The sequence below is a fragment of the Triplophysa rosa genome, linkage group LG23 (genome assembly GCF_024868665.1).
Source record: "Triplophysa rosa linkage group LG23, Trosa_1v2, whole genome shotgun sequence".
NCBI classification, from domain to species: Eukaryota; Metazoa; Chordata; class Actinopteri; order Cypriniformes; family Nemacheilidae; genus Triplophysa; species Triplophysa rosa.
Window position 1 is genome coordinate 12,334,718 of NC_079912.1, and position 22,713 is coordinate 12,357,430.

Consider the following 22,713-nt stretch of genomic DNA (forward strand, 5'->3'; position numbering starts at 1 on the left):
TGTTGACTCGTTTTAAAAGTGTAAAAGTGGTGCGTTGACAAACATCATCTATTCTAAGTCACGTTTTACCGTTTTAGATGTTTATATGAGTAATTCATTTTACTGAGAAAAAAGTTATCCTGGTTGTTTTAACATATTCCATTTGGTTTGGTCCATCCCACCCCGAGATTCTTCCAGAACCTAGCCGGCTGATCCGCGCGGCGAGGTGCACAGCTTTAGGGTTTATTTCTGGCATTTAAAGACATTTTTTCTAGCTGTGCATTTCATTGAGATAGAGGTCCACAATGTCGGCACTGGGGACTCTCGCCTTCGATGAATATGGAAGGCCTTTTATTATCATAAAGGACCAGGACAAGAAATCTCGCCTGACTGGCGTGGAAGCTCTGAAGGTACAAAAGCCAATGTGCTAACGGGCTCTTTGCGTATTTTAACGGTGTATTAAATAACACTTATATCCTACAACTGAACTTTGAATCTTTTGATGGTTTAAATGCGCGTTTCTCACAATCTGACTTTGTGGTCTAATGTGAAATGAATGGGTTCTGGTGTTATATATATTGAATCGCTGATGTGCCTCATGTCGGCTAGCGGATGGTCCATGTGCTTCCGCTGGAGGCGTTTGAGTCATGATGCTAAATCACATAATAAGAAAATCTGAAGAAAGATTTGATATTAGATGATACAGCTATTATTAAACCCTCTTTTATTTTGCTAAAAGTGTATGAAGTACGGTTTTTCAGTAGTTATAATCCTGTCAAGAAGAAGCATTTGTTGTTAGTGACGCAATTTATTGTGTGACAGTTCTCCATAGAGCAGAGGGAATACTATGTCAAACAGATTAACATCTGAATGTTCATACTCTGTTTCAATAACTTAATAATTCATATAAATTTCAGTCACACATCATGGCAGCGAAGGCAGTCGCAAACACCCTGAAAACATCACTGGGGCCAAATGGTAAGTTGTCGATGCATAACTTTCTGACCATTCTGTCACTACATGTATTTGATACAAATTAGTAATGTTTCAGGACTGGACAAAATGATGGTTGATAAGGACGGTGAGGTGACTGTGACCAACGATGGTGCAACGATTCTCAGCATGATGGATGTGGATCACCAGATTGCCAAACTCATGGTTGAGCTCTCCAAGTCTCAAGATGATGAAATTGGAGATGGAACCACTGGTGTTGTTGGTAGGTGCATTTACCTTAACCTGATCAGAATCTTTCTCCGATTTCATTTTAAAATGTGCATGTGTGCATTTATATATTAAATATTTGTATTTAAAAGAGCTTTCAGGTACCAATAGAATGTAATTTTCTCATTCAACACATTTTACCATAAAGTCAGCAAATGAGCCTTTTATTTCACTGTGTTCTGTGCCAACTGTTTAAATAAATACTCAATATAGATTTTGCCCTAATGAGTATTTATGTCCCTGTAGTTTTGGCCGGAGCTCTTCTGGAGCAGGCTGAGCAACTGATAGATAGAGGAATTCACCCCATCAGGATCGCTGACGGTTATGACCAGGCTGCAAAGATTGCCATTGAACAGCTCAACAAAGATAGTGATAGCTTCCCAGTGGATCCCAACAATACAGAGCCCCTTATTCAGACAGCCATGACCACGCTAGGATCCAAAGTGTGAGTGTAAAAGTTATATTCTCATAAAATTAATTATTGACAACATTGTGGGCATTATTATTAAATCAATCTGTACTTTAATTCACAGGATCAACCGGTGTCATAGACAGATGGCAGAGATTGCTGTCAATGCCATCTTAACAGTGGCTGATATGGAGAGAAAGGATGTTGACTTTGAACTTATCAAAGTGGAAGGAAAAGTTGGTGGTAAACTAGAAGACACTCAACTCATCAAAGGTGTCATTGTGGACAAAGAGTTTAGTCACCCTCAGATGCCCAAGGTATGTTTTAACCGTTAATACAAATTTAAAGAGATATTTATATTGCATATGCATAATGGGATTATTATGATCACATAAGTAAGGGCTTTGTTTTGTTTGCATTCACCCAGGTACTGAAAGATACAAAGATTGCCATCCTTACTTGCCCATTTGAGCCACCCAAGCCCAAAACCAAGCATAAGCTTGATGTGACTTCAGTGGAGGACTACAAAGCACTGCAGAAGTATGAGAAGGGGAAATTTGAGGAGATGATTCGACAGGTTTGTTATATATTTTAGCTAGTTTTACAACATGTACCCTACAACAATCATTTTTTATATATTTTTTTTGTCTTTATAACATAACTACAGATCAAGGAGAATGGCGCCAATCTTGCTATTTGCCAGTGGGGTTTTGATGATGAGGCCAATCACTTACTCCTGCAGAATGAGCTTCCTGCTGTCCGCTGGGTCGGTGGACCTGAGATTGAGGTGTGGAACAACTACAAAGCTATAATTTTCACTGCGAGACTCTCAACATTATCTTAGTTGATTGTCAGTTCTGATGACATGAACATACTAAAATGGGTTTTGTTGAAACATTTCCAGCTCATTGCCATCGCTACCGGAGGACGTATTGTACCCAGATTCTCCGAGTTGACACCAGAAAAGTTAGGAACTGCTGGGCTGGTCAAGGAAATCTGTTTTGGGACAACTAAAGACAGAATGCTGGTCATCGAAGAGTGCAAGAACTCTAGAGCTGTGACCATCTTCATCCGTGGTGGGAACAAAATGGTAAGGAAATTCATTCAGAATTATGACATGATATGGATGGTCTTTTTTTATATTAAAATTGTCATTAACGATTTCCTCGTTTCTTGACTTATTTTCCTATTCCTCTCATTGCAGATTATTGAGGAGGCTAAGAGAGCTCTTCATGATGCTCTGTGAGTCATCCGTAATCTTGTGCGTGATAACCGCATTGTTTATGGAGGCGGGGCTTCAGAGATTTCCTGTGCTCTTGCTGTCAACCAGGCTGCTGATAAGGTACCACACTTCTGAGTTTATTTTAAGATACTCTGAAATGTTTCACTTAATCAAACCTATATTTATAATTCATTCCCTTAATTTTTTTGCAGTGCCCCTCTTTGGAACAGTATGCCATGAGAGCTTTTGCTGATGCTTTGGAGGTCATTCCTATGGCTTTAGCAGAGAACAGTGGTTTGAACCCCATTCAAACAATGACAGAGGTCAGAGCCCGACAAGTTAAGGAAATCAACCCGGCACTTGGAATTGACTGCCTACAGTTGGCAACAAACGGTATGGACTACTTCAATATATATCAGTAGTGTTATACGATACGATATACAAAACAAAACAGTACTTAAACATAATGGGGAATGTATAAACAGCATGTAGTAGAGTTTAACGATAGTAGTTATGCAAGGATAGGCAGTCAATATTTTTGGGATATTTTATTTAGTGTTCATACACTTGCTTTGTAGTATGGAGTAATGAGCTATTACACAAAACGCATTAAATTAAATTTGGTTAAATCTTTGCAGACATGAAGCAACAACATGTAATTGAGACCCTCATTGGAAAGAAACAGCAGATTTCTTTGGCAACTCAAGTGGTCAAGATGATCCTCAAGATCGATGACATCAGGGGCCCTGGCGAACCTGAGGACTGAGCATTGTGTAGCTGTTGAAGTGAATGATCTCCAGCACTTCTAAAGGAATGTGTCACAACCTTCGTACAGTTATTTATCATTTGATACAGCTCTCTGTCAATGTAGTACTGAAGTGATCATTAAAATTTTGTTTTCAGATTTGAGTCTCTGATGGTTGTCACTTTCTATACTTTGAGTTTAAAATGCTTGCACCCAACAACACATTAAGAACTGCATCAGTTTCATTACAATTTTATGAATTTTTTGCATGTCAGATAGTTTGAATGGTCCGTCTTTTTAATCCTCTGAAGGTTACATGTACTTATTCAACCAGTTGATCATATCTGTCCTGGCTTCTTCGATGTAAGGTTTGTCATCTGGGTTAATGTCTTCTCTCTTGCGATGGACAAACCCATGTGTCTGATTAGGGAAGATTTTCACTTGGAAGTCAACAGTGCACTTTTCCTTCAGCCTTTTCTCTAGCACAGTCACCTTTGTTCAAAGAAAAAATAATAAACAGACTAACTCGTGGGTAAGACCCTATCTTCACATATCTTCCTTCAATATATATATATTATTACAATGATCATGTATGTTATATAGGCTCTGTATTCACTATTCAGTAAGGAATAGTGAAGTTGAAAACTACAGTCAGAACAAGAAATCTAATAAAATACAATGAATCACAGGCGGTTTAATAAAAAATGGGTTTTTACCTGATCAAGAGGAATGACGGCATCATTTTCCGCAAAGATAAAGAAGGTTGGACTTTTTAAATCAAACCTGTCTTCTCTCTCTCTAACAATACCTGGGTTGAAAGAATATATAGTTTGGAGTACAGACATTTTGCCACACATTTTTTTCCCTTGTTTGACTTTTAAGGAGGAAGAAATACATTACCATAGAAAGACACTCCAGCTTTGATTTCCTGATATTGAAGAGCAATATAGTGGGTTGCAACTCCACCCCAGCAGAAACCCACAACACCTATATCCTTTGCACCACACTGCTCCTTCAGATACTTCAATACAACATCCACCTCCCTAACCAAATTACAAGATGTTTGTTGTTACTTTTTTTCTGCAACATATGGACAAAGGCAAGTTGATAGAACTTTACTTTTTTATGTCTGTGGGTTTTTTGTCCTCTAGCCATTGCTGAAATGTTGACCAGTCTTGAGATGGACTCCATGGCTCTTTCCCAACAAAGAAATCTGGACATATAGCACTGCAATAGCAAAATAATCAGCTAGCCACTTTAAAATTCATATAGGTCAACAAATTTAATATAAATACATTTGAAACAAAGCAAATATTTACATGTATCCATTTGCAGAAAGCATGTCAGCCATATATCTCGTATTCGGAAGCTGCCATCCATAAATGTCTTGAATTACAATGATGGCCTTGTGTGACGTTCAGGCTTGACAACATAGGCTTTAATGTGCTCAACTTGAACTTCCTCTCCAAGACCCCCATATTCAATTGTATCCCCTAAATCACATGGACAGGGCCTTGCTTCATTTGCCATCTATTAAAAAAGGAGATATGTTACGTATAATGACTTGACTGATTCATTCTGCTTGTCTATCTAAAGACATGGGTGAACGACGATCATGTGATTCATTTGTGTAACGCCATTCAAACAGTGACAGTGACGAAAATGACGCGCTCATAGACGAACATGCGCCAAAGTAGCACCTATGCCAAATAACTATAACAACGCATTTTAAATGTTATACTTATGAGATCTGTATTTTTAAATTCACTCACCCTCTCGTTGATGATATATTTCGCTGTAAGCAAAAGCTAATCTGAAACGGGACTTCTTATGTGTTCTCTTCTTATGTGTTCACTTCAGCCAAAACGCAGTCGGCAGAAAAGAGTTTGCCCCTTTTAGCAACGCCCACCGCTGAAAAATTCGTGCAGCATGAGCACTGCATTTTGTTGATTTTGTCATGATGAGTTGGCAAATAATTTCAGACTAAATTATAAGAAATTAAAGTTGAGTACAGATGTTTTAACGTGCGATCTATGCGTAAATCCATAATGTGGATTCATACAAAGACCTGGGGTTAACTCTTTGAAACTCAATGCCCTGCAAAAGCTTTCAGAATCTAACCCCAGTTCTCTTTTTTTTTTTAAGTTAAGATTCCAGGTTAACATATAAAGTTGTAGCTCTTGAGCTAGCAAAGATACACGGAGACAGTTCTGCGTTAACAACAATTCAGTGTTTATAACCATATAAGTTTTTTCCAACTGAACAGCCGTCACTTCCATAACAGTTAACCAGAGCCGTTGAAAAACAGAGTTGCGACACACTTTGATCTCGCCGCCGCGTGGTCACGTGGTTCAAGTTCCAAACTGTCAGTCTGTTTGAATGGGTTTAAGCGGGAGAGACAGTGGAAGCAGCTGTATTCGCAACAAATTTCACTAAATACCAACACAATATATAGACTGATTACCAGGGCTGGGAAGGTTACTTTTAAAATGTATTTCACTACAGATTACAAAATACATGCTTTAAAAAGTAATTTGTAACGTATTCCGTTAGATTACACAAATTCTGTAACTTAATCTAAATACTTTGGAATACTTTAGAATACTGATAAGGTATGTATACAAAGGGATCACCAAACAGAGGAGTTGGTTTTCCTCTGCATTTTATTTTAAACAACATTAGTTTTCCACAATATATCTTAAAGCAAAAAAGCACACAATCTTAGAAAAAAGAAAAGGAAAAATGCTGGTGCTCAAAAAGGCAAGCACAATGCACTAAGAGTGGGGTGTGTAAACTTTTTGAATTGGAGGCAAAATGTACTTATTTTGTCTTCTGGGAAACAACATTTTCTATAAACAAAATAAAAAATCTTTACACATCCTGTTTAAACATTTTCACCCCCTTCTCTGAATGCATTGTGTTTCATGGAAACTTGTTTCCATCACTAAATAAAAAAAATATTTTTTGTTTTTTCAGAATTGCGAGATTTAAACTCGCAGTTGCAAGTTATGAAATCAGAATTGCATGAAAAACTCACAATTGCGAGATCTCGCAATTTTGACATTTGTATAGTAAGTTTATTTCATGCAATTCTGACTTTATAACTTTATAACAATTCAGATTTTTTTTTCTCAAGCTCGCAATTCTGAGAAAAAAGTCAGTGTTTTTTCTCTCATTGGACTGACAGATGCGATTGTGAGTGTATATCGCTCACAGTTCTAAGAAAATAAATCAGATTTGTGAGTTATAAACTCGCAATCGTGAGAAAAAGTCAGAACTGTGAGATAAAAGAACTCTGAGATAAAAAGTTGCAATTACCTAAACAATTTACTTAAACAAGGGACTCGCAAAACATGGAAACAGTCGTTGATGATTCAGGTAACCACAGGCATTAAAGATTCAAGGATATGTCAAATTTTGTATGTGGCAATAAAAGGGTTTTTGCAAGCGATTTGGTGCCTCGCTGTGATGGAACAACCAGGCGTCGCTCATTTTCAGAACGAAGATGACGGGAGGGGATGTAGACCTGGAGTAGTGAGTTAAGGTAAAGGGGAGAATTTGGCGTTATCGTTCCGAAGGCCAGTGTCAGCGATTTAAACTTGATGCGGGTGGCAACTGGCAGGCAGTGAAGTGAAATCAGGAGGGGTGTTACATGGGTTCTTTTAGGCTGATTGAAAACTAGACGCGCAGCTGCATTCTGGATCATTTGCAAGGGCTTGACTGCATTTGGTTGGAAAGCCAGCCAGTAGAGAATTGCAGTAGTCCAGTCTTGATATGACCAGAGCTTGAACTAGCAGCTGAGAAGCATGCTCTGACAGGAACGGCCTGGTTTTCCTGATATTGTAGAGCACATATCTGCAAGTTCGAGTGGTTGCTGCGATGTGAGAGGTGAATTTCAGCTAGTCGTCAAACATCACCCCCAGGTTCCTCGCAGACTTGGTGGGTGTTATAGTTGAGTATCCGAGCTGAACGGTAAGGTGGTGTTCAATTGATGAGTGGGTCGGTATTACCAGGAGTTCTGTCTTGCAGAGGTTAAGTTGTAGGTGATGCTCTTTCATCCAAGAAGTGATGTCCAGAAGGCAGGCAGAGACACGGGCAGAGATGGTGGGGTCATCTGGCTGAAAAGAAAAATAAAGCTGCATATCATATGCATAAAAATGGTATGAGAACCCATGTGCCTTAATAATTTGACCCAGGGAGTCGGTATATATAGAAAAGAGGAGAGGAGCAAGAACTGATCCCTGGGGAACTCCAGTTGTCAGCTGCTGAGATCTGGATTTCTCGCCTCTCCAGGATACCTTAAAGGATCTGCCTGTGAGATAAGAGCAGTTTTTATAGAAAATCATTCAACCACACACACAGACACACAGAAAAGCCATTTTTATTTAGGAAAACAATATTTTGTTTCAAAAACATCTTTATAATAAAACACCAGGTTTACAGAGATGTATTTTATCAACTTACCTGCGAATGTGTTTGGGAAACAGTGAAATGGATGGGCTTCAATGCAATGTTTGGAACTATAGAGCCGTCCATGACACAAGTTACTTCCGCATTCCATTCTTCCAATGGACATCTATGGCTGTGTCCCAATTCGGGGGCTGCATCCTTTGAAGGCTGCATTTTAAGACCAATTGCGTAACAGCAGCGCAACTGAATACTGGTAAGGCTGTCCCGATTCAAAGGTTGCTTCAAAAGCAGCCACAAAATGCAACCTTATTTCCGCAGGTTTTTAAGGATAGAACGAATGTATCCTTCACAGCTTTGGCTATCGCGAGATTCATTGCACGCCTGTAACGTGCAATAAGTGCAATGACCCATTGAAATGTATTGTGAGATATGCCAACTTTATGGGTCCATAACTTTAAAATGATACAGTAAAAATGTCTGTTTGTTTTCATGGTGGTAGCCAAGGACACTGGGTATAACCCACTTTTGACATTTTTACGCACCCTCAAAGACAACTGAGATGAATCACCTCAAAATGGGCCATAAGTGCAATGACCCATAGAACTGTATTGAGATATATGCCAAATTCATGGGTACATAACTTTAAAATGATACCGTAAAAAGGTCTGCATTTTTGATTGGTGATAGTCAAGGACACTGATTATAACCCCAATGTGAAACTTTCAATGCACCCTTAAAAGTATTTGAGACATAGCAACTCAAAATGGGCCATATGTACAATGACCCATTGAAGTGTATTGTGACATATACCAACTTCATGGGTCCATAACTTTAAAATGCTACAGTAAAAATGTTTGCTCTTATGCATGGTGGTAGTCAAGGACACTGGGTATAACCCCAATGTGACGCACCCTTAAAGGTATTTGAGATATAGAACTTCAAAATGGCCCATAAGTGCAATGGCCCATTGAACTGTATTGTGATATATGCCAAATTCATGGGTCCATAACTTTAAAATGATACAGCAAAAAGGTCTGCATTTTTGCGTGATAATAAGCATGGTATGACCCACATTTGACATTTTTAACGCACCTAGAAAGACGTCTGAAATATAGCAACTCAAAATGGCCCAAGAGTGCAATGGTCCATTGAACTGTATTGGGATATATGCAAAGCTCATGGGTCCATAACTTTAAAATATGTTATAGTAAAATGGTATGTATTTTGCATGGTGATAGGTAATACAAATTGGTATAACTCTGCAGTGAAACTTTCAACGCACCGTCAAATCCAGCTGAGATAAAGCTCTGCCAATGGTCTAATATTTCAATGTCTCATTCATATGTCTTGTCACATATCCATATCCACATCCACATATAATCACGTTTACATTTCTTAACATATTTCAATGGTTTACGATATACGTATAGAATACAACTTTACCATGTCTCTAGTTGCTTCTTGTCTCGATTATAGCTACTTTAAAATTAATGGTTGTCATAAGGAAATGTGAAATCCATTATTTGTGCCTGTTATTCGGGAGAATCCACTAAATGGCACCATGTTCAGTGATATGTTGTAGACAAGACAAGCAACAGAATAAATAACCACGTTATAGTAGTCGAGAATAAAACAGACATGTAGCCTAGAGATTGTTTCTGAGATTTATTTGAATCATGGAACAAAACACCCAAGGTAATATAGTTTAATGTACGTGTTATATAAAAATGAATGTTTTTCACTGTGGAAATGGCTTTTTCTGTAGTAATTTTAGACGATAAAAAGATAAAATATGTTATTTTATTTATCCGGTAAACCCGTTACAGCAGTAAAACATGATGTATGTGATGTAGTAAAACAAATAACACTGCCGTGTATTGTAAGTATGAAATATCAGTATATAGTCATATAGTAAAGACGAATTGTTTTGATGTTTTAACAGTTCCGTATGACAATAAATACATTTTCAAGTCTAACCATCTTTAACTGGAGCCAAAACGTTTCTGTACTCCACGTACACAGAAAAGTATTGAAATTAGTTGAGAAATGAAAACGATGTTGTGTTTTTATCCAGATAACTGCAGCTCCATCATTCACTTGTCTTCGTAGTCGGCTTTTGCCCTCACCAATATGGTGGCGGTGTTGACGTACGATACAGCGGACAATGCGGCGTCTAGTTATATACTGTATATATATATATATATATATATATGTCTATGGTGGAGCGGATAGCGTCAAAGAAGCTGCGAATAAGAAGCTGTATTCAGCCTCGTGTGCTCGGCTCAAATCACATACGGTCGTTATAATGAGTGACTAAAGACAGCATAAGGCAGAATATTAATAATATTAGATAAGGTATAATATTAATAATGTAAACTATACATGGTAAACACTATAAAGAACAATGTTTAACACTATATTACAATACTAACTGTACTTACTTTTGTAAAGTACGGAATTTGAAGCCCGAAAATGTGAAAGTACCAATTTCTCATAGGCTCCGCTGGGATTCAAACCCAGGATCTCCTGTTTACTAGACAGGCGCTTTAACCAACTAAGCCACGGCGCCACGTCTTGTTAGGGCATAACTAAAAGGTTTTGATCAATCAATTGATACTACAGCCTAAAATACACTGCTTTTTTTATTAAATAGTGTTTCACCATCACCATCAAAATCATTATAAGAACGTCTCTTGTTGCCGAAGGCGATAGCATAACTTTCCCCTCACAAACTGAGTTTCGATTACGACTCCAACGTTAGACATCTTAACGTACAACTGCCAACATCTCTAAAATAAGTAAACAAATGTCATTTAAGAGAATAAAAATCGATTTATTTTTTCTTCCACTCATTTATAATGATCTCTAAGCAGAACATTATTTAGATGACCTCACAATGATTAAAAACTATATTTAACCAGCTGAAGTGTTCATCTTCCTAATGTATAAATGAGAGCTTAGGCTATATAAAGTCCATTAGAGACATATGGTTCACTTGTTGTTCAAGTGAATGCCAAGGAATTAACCATCGAAAAGATTCAGAAATCTTTAAACCTTCCTTGTATCACCATGAAGTTAATTATAACAAACTAGAAAAAGGTGACGCAACAAAGACACGTGATCAGATGAAAGGTGACAAACTTTCAATCAGCAGCCTCCCCTACACTGTACAGATTTGGTGTTTTAAGGGAATGTATGACAGACAGAGGCGTAAAGATTTTTATTCTGTTGACATACAGCATGACCCAATGTTTAACTCTATTTAAAAAACTGATTTAAAAACAGCTGTTAAATATTGTTAAGCGTGGAACATTGAAGCAGTTTTTCTTATATCTAAAATGTGATATTTATCTGATTTGGTCATTGCAATAGTGCTTCTATCATAAAAGAATAAACCAAAACATGTTCCTTTAAGGACCAGCAATACCTACAAGAATGAACACAATTTTGCTGTGTTGCTATTCTGTCAGATATGGTGACACACAAGCTGAAGAGCAGGCTTGGAATGGCAGTGCAGGTCCTGGCCCTGGATCCTCTTAAAGGCATAAACCCACAGGAAAAGATGTTGATATCCAAAGATGAACGTGGCTCAAATAACATTGAATCCAAACACAGGAGCACAACATGTTACAACAAAATGCTTCTTGTATTCAATTAGGAAAACTAAGAGCTGGACAGTATGAACATTTATTTTTGGAAATTAGTTACAAAGTCTCCAAATACCAGTGAACCATCAGATAATGATAAACATGTTAGCAATCTGATTATTCCCCTCTCAATAACAAGTTACAGGGCTATGATTAATTATTATAGTGGAATAATTGTCTGTTATTCTGCTAAAGGATAACAAGACAAGATTAAAATCTACTGCAGACACATTTTGTGCATCTTCATTATTACAACTTGACCCCCGCTGACCAGTTTGGCATCAATATGTACATGACATTAGCATGGATTCTGGACACAAAAGGGTGACTTACAAGACGGATACATAAGGTCATAAAGTTAGTGTTTGAGGAAGACACAAAATAGTTCACCCAAAAATGAAAATTCAGTCATCGTTTACTTACTCTCAAGTTTTTCCAAACCTGTATAACATTTGTTGTTCTACTGAACACAAAAGAAGATATTTTAAAAAATGTTGGAAATCAAACAGTTCTGGGTCACCATTGACTACCATAGTAGCTTTTTTCTATGGTAGTCAATAGTGCCTCAGAACTGTTTTGTTAAAAACATTCTTTCAAATATCTCACCATTTTTTACATATTTTATACAAGTTTGTAACAACTTGAGGGTGAGACTGATTTTTTATTTGTGGCTAACCTATCCCTTTTAGCACAACAGAAAATTAAATAATGACAAACATCAAAGCTTAATCCATCTTAATCACAACTGATATTAATACGAAGAGGAAAAAGCCTCACAGAACTGCTGTTATTGTTTAATTAGACATTAAACAGACAATGCATATGTGCTTTAGCCCTTTTGCTTGTGAAACAAAATGAGAGCAAGACACACGCACGCACGCACGCACGCACACACACACACACACACACACACACACAAACACAAAAGCAGCTCATTATATTATACTGAATGGATCAAGGCAAGGCTCTGCCATTTTAATAAATAAATATAAAATAAGCATAAGCACAACCAATAAATGTGGGAGAACCACATGTCCCCTAATCTCTGTCCTCCTTTTTCTGTCTCTGCAGTCAACTGTGGAGGACCAGTGTTATTGTAGAACAGTAACATATGCCCTTATTTGAGTGCAATGCTTGTCAACATCATAAGAATTATGTTTGTTACAATCGTAGTCATTATCATCACCACTACAACATCACTAGTATCAGCACAAATGCATTCTTAGATTAGTAAACGTGAAAGAAAAAGGCAGGGAGGCTTAAAGGGATAGTTCATCTAAAAATGAAAAATCTGTCATAATTTTCTCACCCTCAGGTTGTTTCAAACCTGTATACATTTCGTTGGTCCAATGAACTCAGAGAAAGATATTTGGTAGCATCGATTACCATAGTAGGAAAAAATGTATTGTATTTTTTTGTTCTGTTGAACACATAATGAGATATTTTGAAGAAATAGTTCTCGGGCACCTTTGACTACCATTTAATTCTTCCTACTATGGTAGTCATTGATATCACAGAACTGAAAATGACTAACATTCGTCCAAATATCTTTGTGTTCATCTGAACAAAGTAATTTATATAGGTATGAAATTATATGAGCGTGAGTAAATGATGACAGAATTTTCATTTTTGGAGGAACTATAACTATAAGGAGGAACTTTAAATATTTTTTCATGAGTTGTACAACCTCTACTTCATTTGTTTTTATCTAATTGCTTCTAGATGCAGCGGGCTATTTAGATTTCTGTCGTGGAATACATATGTACTGTATGCATAAACATGATTTCCCCTAAAACACTAGAATGAAGGAATAGAGTGAAGCATCACAGAAGACAATGTAGTGAAACATGAGGAATATATTATGTGCTCTACAGGATAATGCTTACAGTGCAGTCAGACGTGACCAAAACAAGGTTTGAATATGACCCAGTAACAAACTTTCCTTTCTACAATGAAATCCTAAAAATATTTTTTTCTTAAATAAGCACTGGCCTACAGTTTAAAAGCTTCAACAGTATTAGTATTACTTATCACACCTGTAAACGTTTTCTCCTAAACAGTCCAGAAATGACAAAAATAGCCTCAGCTGCAGCGTCTCACGTGTTCCAGAACATATTCTGGGAAGTGCAAACTACACACTTGTAGCCCGTCCAGTTTGCAAGGCATTCTGGGATACTCATCCTCTTTCCACTTATTCTCCTCGGGGTCAAAAGTGAGGATAGAGTCGCTGTAATGACCGTTGTAACAAAGTCCTCCGAGCACCATGATCTGTTTGTCCAACACTGCCACTCCGTGCCCGCTACGCCCGATGGGCATAGAGGCGAGAATAGTCCACTCGTCTGTCTCAGGGTCGTATACCTCCGTCGAAGGACAGCCCTGGGACTCGAATGAAGCGCGCAATATCACGCACACCCCACCAAACACATACAGCTTCCCATTGTGGGAGATCATCTTATGAAAGCAACGTGCATAGTTCATCTTTGACTTGTTCTCCCAGCAGCTGGTGAGGATGGGCGTGCGACGTGTGCGGTGTTCGGACGTTCCTTCCCGACCTGGATCGAAGACGCATACTTGTTTTGAGGTGGAAGAGGAGGTGATGCCACCGGTGATATACAGCTTTCTGTTAAGCACTGTACCTTCGTGCCCATATTTGTTTACAGGGTATGGGTCAACAAACTCCCACTTGTCCTCAACAATGTCATAACGCTCCGTCGAATAGAACGTCTCGTCTCGAGTACGGCCCGCGACGGCATAAATATACTTTCCGATGACGCCGACAGCAAATTCCGATCTCGGCACGGACATGTCTGCCATACGCAGCCAAGAGTTCTGTCTTGGATCGTAACGGTAAACTTTGGAGGAAGCATGGAACTCTCCATCCGGACCCAACTCTTCGCCACCCAACAGGAAAGCAAAATTGTTGACGATGGCCAAGCAGTCAGGGCGGAGCGGGACTTGTGGGCCTTCCAGTTCCCACCACACCTTAGGGCGATGCAGGAGGAGGATCTTACTGTTGACCATACTGTGGCCAATCATTCCACGGAATACAGCCGTCTGGTGTCGCACTGATCTGATGCGGTTGGATTTGGAATCAGCCAATGGCTGTTCGTTCACCTGATGGATGTAGCTGAGCGCCTGGTCAACTTCCAGTCTCAGTTGGCGGGAATAACGGTAGAACTCTGATGTCTTAACCTACATGAAGAAGAAAGAAATAAGAAACGTTAGCATATTGCTAACAACAATAAACAAAAGTTGCAAAAAACAAACAAAATCAGTTGCTTCTTTTGTATTCAGTAAGCACTGTTACCTTCTCAAAGATGTTAGCGGGAGTCATGAGGCAAAAGCGCAGGTTCTGCACCACAGCATCCGTATACCTCCAACGTCGCCGGTCATGTCTCAACCAGGCCTGCACGGCCTCGTACAGCTCAATTTCCGGAAACCGACTCAGCTGGTCGCTATCCAGGTACGCCATCAATTTCTCCAAACTCAGGTAAGAAAGGAAGTCAGGTCGTGCCATCAGAGGCACAAAGTTCTCCAGCAGAAAAGCATCAAGCTGCTCCTGCACCCCTTCTACACCAACGCTGAAGTCTTCCAGCAAGCGCATGACCTCAGCGCAATTCTCCAAACAGATCTTGGCCAGCAGGAAGGAGCAGCAGAACTCTACGGCCTCCGTGAGTTGCACGTACATGGCAGCCTGCAGAATCTCCTGCACCGTCACCATGCTCAACTCCAAAGAACCGTAGTACATGAAACGAAGGACATGACCAAACCCAGCTGCCGTCAACCCCTTCATGTGAATCTTATCCTGGTCACGTTCCCGCATGTCAGCCGTAAACATGACTCGGAAGTAGTCGCTTTGTGTTGCTAACAGGGCCTTGTGGGCCTGGAAGTGGTGTTCGTCGATGAGCAGCGTGACATCGAGCAACAGCCGCTCCTCGTATAAGGCTCGGAAGCCTGAGGACACGCTGCCATCGTGCACTTGGGAAAGGTACACCTCCACATCCCCCGCCATTAGGCACCTGCTGAAACACAGACGCTCTCATTAATAACAGGTCAAGAAGAGTCAATAAATTCCAATTTAGCCGGTCATTTCTGCAAGGTTGGGAAGACAGCTCCACTACTGTGATGGAGAGATATGGGCATTTACCATCTTCTCAGGCATTTGTGGGAAATAAGATCGATTTGTCTCATGTCACAGAGCTCCTAACAAGGAAACCGATTCTTATCAATCAACAAGATGGAGAAGAATATGACACAAATCTTTTAATTAATGTCCAGAACAGCAATTTTCAACAACCAAAATGTCTCAACTATTTGCAGTTTAGGGAATATTAGATTGTGAAAAACATGCCAGTCTTTAATTAAGCCTCTGGAAAGACTTCAAGAACTTTCACACCATTCTGCTACTGAAAGGCAAACTCTCCCCCACACACTACCCCTTCTAGAGCACACACACAGCACACTCACCTCTGATTGGCCACGGGCATGTCACAGGGGGGTGTCCGAGCCAATCAGAGGACAGTACCTCTTGTGTCCGTAGGAAATTAAATTCGGAAGATATTCACCTAAATGACAAATTGAACAAGCCCTGATCATTAAAATAATGTGAAAATGACCAATAGACTGACATGGTACAGATGCTTCAACGAATAAACGTGCCATTGTGTTACTGATGTGTTGAAGTTTATTGACATAAATGGAGTTAGTTAAAGAAGGAAAAACTATATTTATGTACACAGCAGAGGAGTATTTTATAGTTTAACAATAATGTTTATATTAACCATTAGATGAAGTACAACCCTTAGCAGGTTGTGTGACTTTGTGGAAAAAATAAGTGTGATGATGACTATTGCTTAAATTATGTTACCTTTTAGAGGCCTCCTGGCCAACCGTCGGCTTCACTGCACTGAAGGGACGTTCACATTTCCTCTGCTTGTACTTTCCCTGCTCTACAAACAGGTGACATCCACATGTTGGTAAATAATTCAATATAATGCATCAAATGTTACATTAGAAAAGACTAACATCTGATTTGTTGTTTGAAAGAATAGAGGCAACAAAAGCAGATACTTTTAAGATTTTATACTTAGATTATTTTTCCATTTGAATTGTCTGTCCAATTTGTTTTCGTTTTACTGTTGAACCGTACTTAGAAATATGTTAAACTATAATTAAAAACTGGGTGTCAAAATAGTTTACTTTCAATTAGCCCTTCCAGTGACCTTTGAGTTTTATATACATTTCTGTAAAATATTAATGTACCATTTTGATAGATTGTCAGTCTTCTCTTTGACGACAATACACTTTGATGATACCACTTTACATTGAACTCAACCTTGTTTTCTTTCAATCCTTTGAGCTTCAGATGACCTCGTTTAGCTATTCATTAAACATGCAACAATTCACACTTCAAAGAAATCCATCCCTGTTGAAAAAACAGCATATGCTGGGTTAAGTATGTTTTGATGCATCTTAAACCAGCTAAGGACCAGCACATGACCATCTTAAACCAGCATCAAAACATACCAAACCAGCATGGTTTTTTTCAACAGGGGTGGGCTACCGAATGACAGATAAGACCATTTGTCCAGTTGTCATTATTTGAATGTTTGTTTCTGAAATAATTTGTCTCCAAGCGACTAGACATGAAACGGTAGCTACCTGTCTAAACTTAACAGCTTGCGTTTGCGAACGTTAAAAGATCGCATATTAAGCATAAAGATGCTGTCTGGGTAGGCAGCTCACTACGATTTAAGACAGCCAATAATTATCACTGACTCGTCTCACTGCATGTCAACCCATAAAGAATAAAATAATATGTTGTGTTTTGAGCTAAAATACACTAAAATTAGTGGTATATTAAGCGCAACAACGTTTTATGTGAAAAAAAATGATTAAAGCAGTGTTTTACCTCGGCGATGCGACTCCACGCAACCCCGCTTCGACCAGGGAGCCCGAGGTCCTTCGGACATGGAGTGCTAGTGTCAGACAAGGATCAGGTAAATTAAATATAAAATGTCATTATAGACGGCGACACGCTGCCCACAAGCGTCTTTCAGTGGCAATAAACCGGTGTTATTTAAACGGAATAGCTAAATGTTGTTTATCCATAGCCTCTACTGCAATCGTAGACGCCATATTAATGTCTGCACTGACGTCATTTCCCGAACAATTTTCAGTCGAACGGAAATGTAATAGTTTTTTTATACATTATTTATTTTTACACATCCCAGAAGTTCACACTTATGTATTTTAATATTATTTTAATAATTCCTATATATGATTACAAAACAGGCTGCAAAAAGTCAGAGTGCCAAGAAAATACATTTTGACAACATTTTCATGGGAAGCTTAAACAAAATAGTTTTGTATTCGATTAAATGTACATAATATTTTTGACATTTATTATGATTTCAGTTATGCTTTCTGTATAAATTGTACATGAAACCGTGGGATCCTAAGTAGTGCCCAAGGGGGACATGAAGAGATTTAACTTTTTTTAACTAACCTATTTACGTAATACTTTTTATAGGGTTATGTGTTTTTAATGTTATTTGTGTTCACATTATTTAATTATAATTTTCTAATTACTAATAACTGGTATTAATGTAAACATTTAATATAAAATGATACTATTGTTTAGACTGATGACATTGAAAGTTTTAAAATGTTTTTTTTACCATAGTTAAGATCGGTTGGGTGTTTTGAAAATCACTTCAAACCAAACAACACTGGCCCCCATTGACTTCCATTGCCAAATCGTCATTTGTGTTCAACAGAAGAACATGTCAAATACAGGTATTGAACAACATGATATCGAATAAATAATGACAGAATTAAATATTTTTGGATGAATACCTTTAAGAGGGTGATGGTTGTTTTCCTAAATATGCTTAAATTTCTTTCCTTTGAAAAAACATTAGCATAGTGGTAAAAATATGTACCACAATATATAATTTTATTTTTAAAACAATCCGACTTCCTGTCAATTACATGACCATTGATTTTGCTGTATGACTGTGAAAACAAAAAACTACTAAATGCACGACGTCATAAGCAGAAGACGGACCCAGCTTTCATCCTCATTGGGCCAACGTGCGTTTAAATTTGTGGATTTTTACCATATAATTAGCAAATAATTGTGTTATTGTTATGTAGGTATGCTATGTGCTTAAATGATAAGCACAGTCTAGAATACATTAAGTTTTTTTTCCTTTTTGAATATGTTCGCGATGCATAGAAACCGATTGCATCATCCCCATGCCTACAGAACGTTTTGGATAAATACGTTTATAAATGTTTGACTTATTTTATTTACATACATGACTTTTAATAGAAAAACTCAGTGCCTTTGCGTGCATAACAAATCTCTAAACTGAACGATTTATGATTTAACGCCATAAATGTATTTGTAAAAATGGTCAGGCACTTGCTTGGTCATACTTCCATTCCTTTTCATTCAAGATGGCGGGCGACGAGTCTGGAACAACGTTGGGGCAGCCACATCTTTCCAAACAAGATCTCAGTACTTTAGTAAGTCGTCTTGTTTTGTTTATTTGTATCTTATAATACGTTGTCTATGCTCTTGTTTTATCGCCGGTTCAAGTTGACTCGTTTTGCGCACCTTATGATAGCAGACATGCTTGTTAGCTGTACCGGCGAAAGCTTACCACATGATTAATTCGGGTATGGAGAAGGACCCCGTGTAGAAAATATGTCTAAATGTTATAAAATCACAACTGTTTGCCACACCAACAATGTCATTGCGCATAATATAGTTCCAGCTATGTACACTGTCATGAATTGGTACCCCTTACATGCATGGTGGTATGAATGGAAGGTGGATGCAAAAGAGACTCGTAGTTTTTTTTCTGTGTCATAGTGATTCTTTATTTAGGTCTTTAGTAGTGTGTTCTATAGTAGACAGTGTTTTTGTTTCTGGGAAACGTTAAGAAGTCTGTTTTGCTTTATAGGATGTGACCAAACTGACCCCTCTCTCCCCAGAGATCATCAGTAGGCAAGCCACGATAAACATAGGTGTGGTTTTTTTTATTTCATTTTCTGCTAGATTAAATTGTTACATACAAACACTGACATAATCTGCTAAATAATTTATTATCTTTTATGTAAGGTTTGCTAAACTATTATTTTCTCTTTATGTATTTAGGAACTATTGGTCATGTAGCCCATGGAAAATCAACAGTGGTAAAAGCGATCTCTGGAGTTCACACTGTCAGATTTAAAAATGAGCTGGAGAGAAACATTACAATCAAGTTGGGTTACGCTAACGCAAAGGTAAGGACATAGTTGCTTTAATGTAATTATTGCAAGCTACACTCTGAGTCAAAAGCTAGAAATGGCTGTTATTTGATTCAATTTAAGCTTGCGACAGTGAATTGCAGCTTCCTCTTTTTTTGCGGGGAAAAACTTTTTTCTCTGTAAGAGAATCTGTTACAAGACTACTGGAAAGATATATCGGAGTAATACATTAGACCACAATACTTGACTGATAAAATCACACACGTTGAATTTTCATTTCTAGGTGTTTAGATTGGATGATCTAAGTTGTCCACGGCCGGAGTGTTTTAGGTCATGTGGCAGCAGCACACCTGATGAGTTCCCCACAGACATTCCTGGCACCAAAGGCAGCTTCAAATTAGTCCGGTACACTTGCAATGCTTTTGAACTTTGTAATTACTGCATTAGATGCAAAATATTATGTTATATTTGTGCTTTGAAATCAGGTATTTGAGCGATTCAGTTTTCACTTTTATTTTGTTCTGGTAAATTATAGTAAGCATTGATTTCCCCAGATATTCTGATTATCATTTCTTATTAGACATGTCTCATTCGTGGATTGCCCGGGTCACGACATCTTGATGGCCACCATGTTAAACGGAGCAGCTGTCATGGACGCCGCACTACTTCTAATTGGTAAGTATGTATCTCCCTACCAGTTGCCATGGCAATCTTGCAAGTTCCAACTTCTATGATGATTATTTTCTAATAAATGGGTCACCTTATTCACTCTTGCAGCTGGCAATGAATCTTGCCCTCAACCACAGACATCAGAGCATTTGGCAGCCATTGAGATCATGAAGCTGAAGCACATACTTATACTGCAGAATAAAATCGACTTGGTGAAGGAGAGTCAGGCCAAAGAACAGTATGAACAGATCCTGGCTTTTGTGCAGGGTAAGGGTGCTCTTCTGAAAACATATTCACCCTATCAAGTATTAAAGAATCCATGGAACAGAAGTTATTTAGCAGAAAATCCAGTTTTCTCTCACACCATGAAGATAATACTGTCAAGTCTCTAATTTGTAAACCATGAATTCATTTTTAATAAAGTGGTTTCACTCTCTCACAGGCACAGTTGCAGAGGGAGCACCAATAATCCCAATCTCAGCCCAGCTAAAGTACAACATCGAAGTCGTCTGCGAGTACATTGTAAATAAGATCCCCGTGCCTGTCCGCGACTTCACCTCTGAGCCTCGCCTTATTGGTAAGAGACGGTTTGTATTGGAAAACTACTAAAATCTATTGTTCCCAGTGCCAGTTGAGATGAGTGATTGTGTGGTTGTGTTTTAAAGTAATCAGATCATTTGATGTCAATAAGCCTGGCTGTGAAGTAGATGATCTGAAAGGTGGTGTAGCTGGAGGAAGTATCCTCAAAGGAGTACTGAAGGTATTTTGTCTAAATTATTCACGTGCGTTGTCAGATATCAAGCTTCACTGTTATTCTCATTTCTATTTCATGCTGTTCACCTTTATTTTGATTCAAGGTTGGACAAGAGCTTGAGGTCAGACCAGGCATTGTTTCTAAAGACCACGAAGGGAAACTAATGTGCAAACCCATCTTCTCCAAAATTGTCTCGCTGTTTGCCGAACATAATGACCTCCAGTACGCTGCACCTGGTGGCCTTATTGGTATGCAGACTGTACTTGCTATTCTCATGTCATTTTGATCCATGGTAGAAGTGAAATACATTATTAATTACGTTATGTACATTCTCTGTTCCAGGTGTTGGCACCAAGATTGACCCTACACTGTGCAGAGCGGATCGTATGGTGGGGCAGGTCCTCGGGGCTGTGGGGGCTCTTCCTGAGATCTTCACAGAGCTTGAGATCTCCTACTTTCTTCTAAGAAGGCTGCTCGGTGTGCGCACTGAGGGCGACAAGAAAGCAGCCAAGGTGAAGCATTTATTATTAATGCATCCACCGAAAACCAAACTATTTTAGTAAAGCGTGCACTTTTTACAATATGATGACAGACTTCGATCTCTTTCATGGACTACAGGTTCAGAAGTTGTCGAAGAATGAGGTGCTGATGGTTAACATTGGCTCGCTGTCGACAGGAGGACGTGTGAGCGCAGTAAAGGCTGATTTGGCTAAGATTGTGCTCACCAACCCTGTCTGCACAGAGGTGGGAGAGAAGATCGCCTTAAGTCGCAGAGTGGAGAAACATTGGCGGTGAGCATCATTAAATCTGGGTTTTGGACCCTTTTATACTTATTCTGTGTGAAACACTGCTGTGCATTTTCAGCTCCGTTATTGTTAGATGTTATGAATGAAAGCAGACTATTTTAATCATTGTTCTTTTTATTTCTAGTTTGATCGGCTGGGGGCAGATCAGAAGAGGTGTAACCATCACACCCACAGTTGATGATGATTGAGGATCGACCACATCTTGTCAATGTCGCTCCGACGGACATAATTATTAAACCATTTTCACACATACCCCTGCACAGGCCAGCGTGTTTCGCGGTCAACGCAGACTGGAGAGAGAGGATCTATTGGAGTGGAACGCACTGGTCCTGTATTTTAAGATGTTCACCATCCTACGTGATGGGATTGGTGTCATTTATATATGAGAAATGCAATGAAAACAATTCCTTGGCTTGAAAAAGCAGTTGTCAACATCTTTCAGTGATGACTAATAAAAACATTTTGGATCAAACATGTGGTGTGAGGATTGTGTCCTAAGTTTTTTTGAAAGTAGCCAACAAAGTAGTCACATTACCCACACAGGTTGTGGTGGTACTTAATTTCATTTTCATGGCTTAACTCTTAAACCTCA

At 38.6% G+C, this 22,713-nt stretch overlaps 3 protein-coding genes and 1 non-coding gene across 4 annotated transcripts; 2 read left to right on the forward strand and 2 right to left on the reverse strand.

The window, feature by feature from the left end:
* The first annotated feature begins 155 nt into the window (after nt 1-155).
* Nucleotides 156-3,735, forward strand: cct5 (chaperonin containing TCP1, subunit 5 (epsilon)). Its single transcript, XM_057322720.1, has 11 exons — nt 156-389; nt 897-957; nt 1,031-1,195; nt 1,447-1,645; nt 1,734-1,926; nt 2,037-2,186; nt 2,277-2,396; nt 2,514-2,699; nt 2,814-2,951; nt 3,044-3,224; nt 3,470-3,735. The coding sequence occupies exons 1-9, from the start codon at nt 285-287 to the stop codon at nt 2,853-2,855; spliced, it is 1,221 nt and encodes a 406-aa protein (XP_057178703.1). The 5' UTR covers nt 156-284; the 3' UTR covers nt 2,856-2,951; nt 3,044-3,224; nt 3,470-3,735.
* A 125-nt stretch (nt 3,736-3,860) lies between these two features.
* klhl15 (kelch-like family member 15) lies at nt 3,861-17,783 on the reverse strand. Its single transcript, XM_057322721.1, is given in 10 exon segments — nt 3,861-4,068; nt 4,293-4,384; nt 4,477-4,619; nt 4,696-4,803; nt 4,896-4,995; nt 4,998-5,106; nt 13,734-14,825; nt 14,941-15,652; nt 16,501-16,582; nt 17,545-17,783. Coding segments are annotated over 10 exon segments (2,679 nt in total). The 5' UTR covers nt 17,606-17,783; the 3' UTR covers nt 3,861-3,888.
* trnat-agu (transfer RNA threonine (anticodon AGU)) lies at nt 10,482-10,555 on the reverse strand. The gene has a single exon. It is a non-coding gene; the product is annotated as a tRNA-Thr (tRNA).
* A 1,257-nt stretch (nt 17,784-19,040) lies between the features above and the next one.
* On the forward strand, nt 19,041-22,593 carry eif2s3 (eukaryotic translation initiation factor 2, subunit 3 gamma). Its single transcript, XM_057322580.1, has 12 exons — nt 19,041-19,166; nt 19,607-19,670; nt 19,801-19,928; nt 20,176-20,297; nt 20,473-20,567; nt 20,670-20,828; nt 21,004-21,138; nt 21,227-21,321; nt 21,419-21,563; nt 21,658-21,827; nt 21,934-22,106; nt 22,246-22,593. The coding sequence occupies exons 1-12, from the start codon at nt 19,098-19,100 to the stop codon at nt 22,307-22,309; spliced, it is 1,419 nt and encodes a 472-aa protein (XP_057178563.1). The 5' UTR covers nt 19,041-19,097; the 3' UTR covers nt 22,310-22,593.
* The last annotated feature ends 120 nt before the right edge of the window (nt 22,594-22,713 follow it).

Coding starts and splice junctions, on each gene's coding strand:
- eif2s3 (XM_057322580.1), top strand. CDS start 19,098: ATGGCGGGCGACGAGTCTGGAACAACGTTGGGGCAGCCACATCTTTCC. Junction 19,929..20,175: donor TGGGTTACGCTAACGCAAAG/GTAAGGACATAG, acceptor TTTCATTTCTAG/GTGTTTAGATTGGATGATCT. Junction 20,829..21,003: donor GATCCTGGCTTTTGTGCAGG/GTAAGGGTGCTC, acceptor ACTCTCTCACAG/GCACAGTTGCAGAGGGAGCA.
- cct5 (XM_057322720.1), top strand. CDS start 285: ATGTCGGCACTGGGGACTCTCGCCTTCGATGAATATGGAAGGCCTTTT. Junction 958..1,030: donor AACATCACTGGGGCCAAATG/GTAAGTTGTCGA, acceptor GTAATGTTTCAG/GACTGGACAAAATGATGGTT. Junction 2,700..2,813: donor TCCGTGGTGGGAACAAAATG/GTAAGGAAATTC, acceptor CTCTCATTGCAG/ATTATTGAGGAGGCTAAGAG.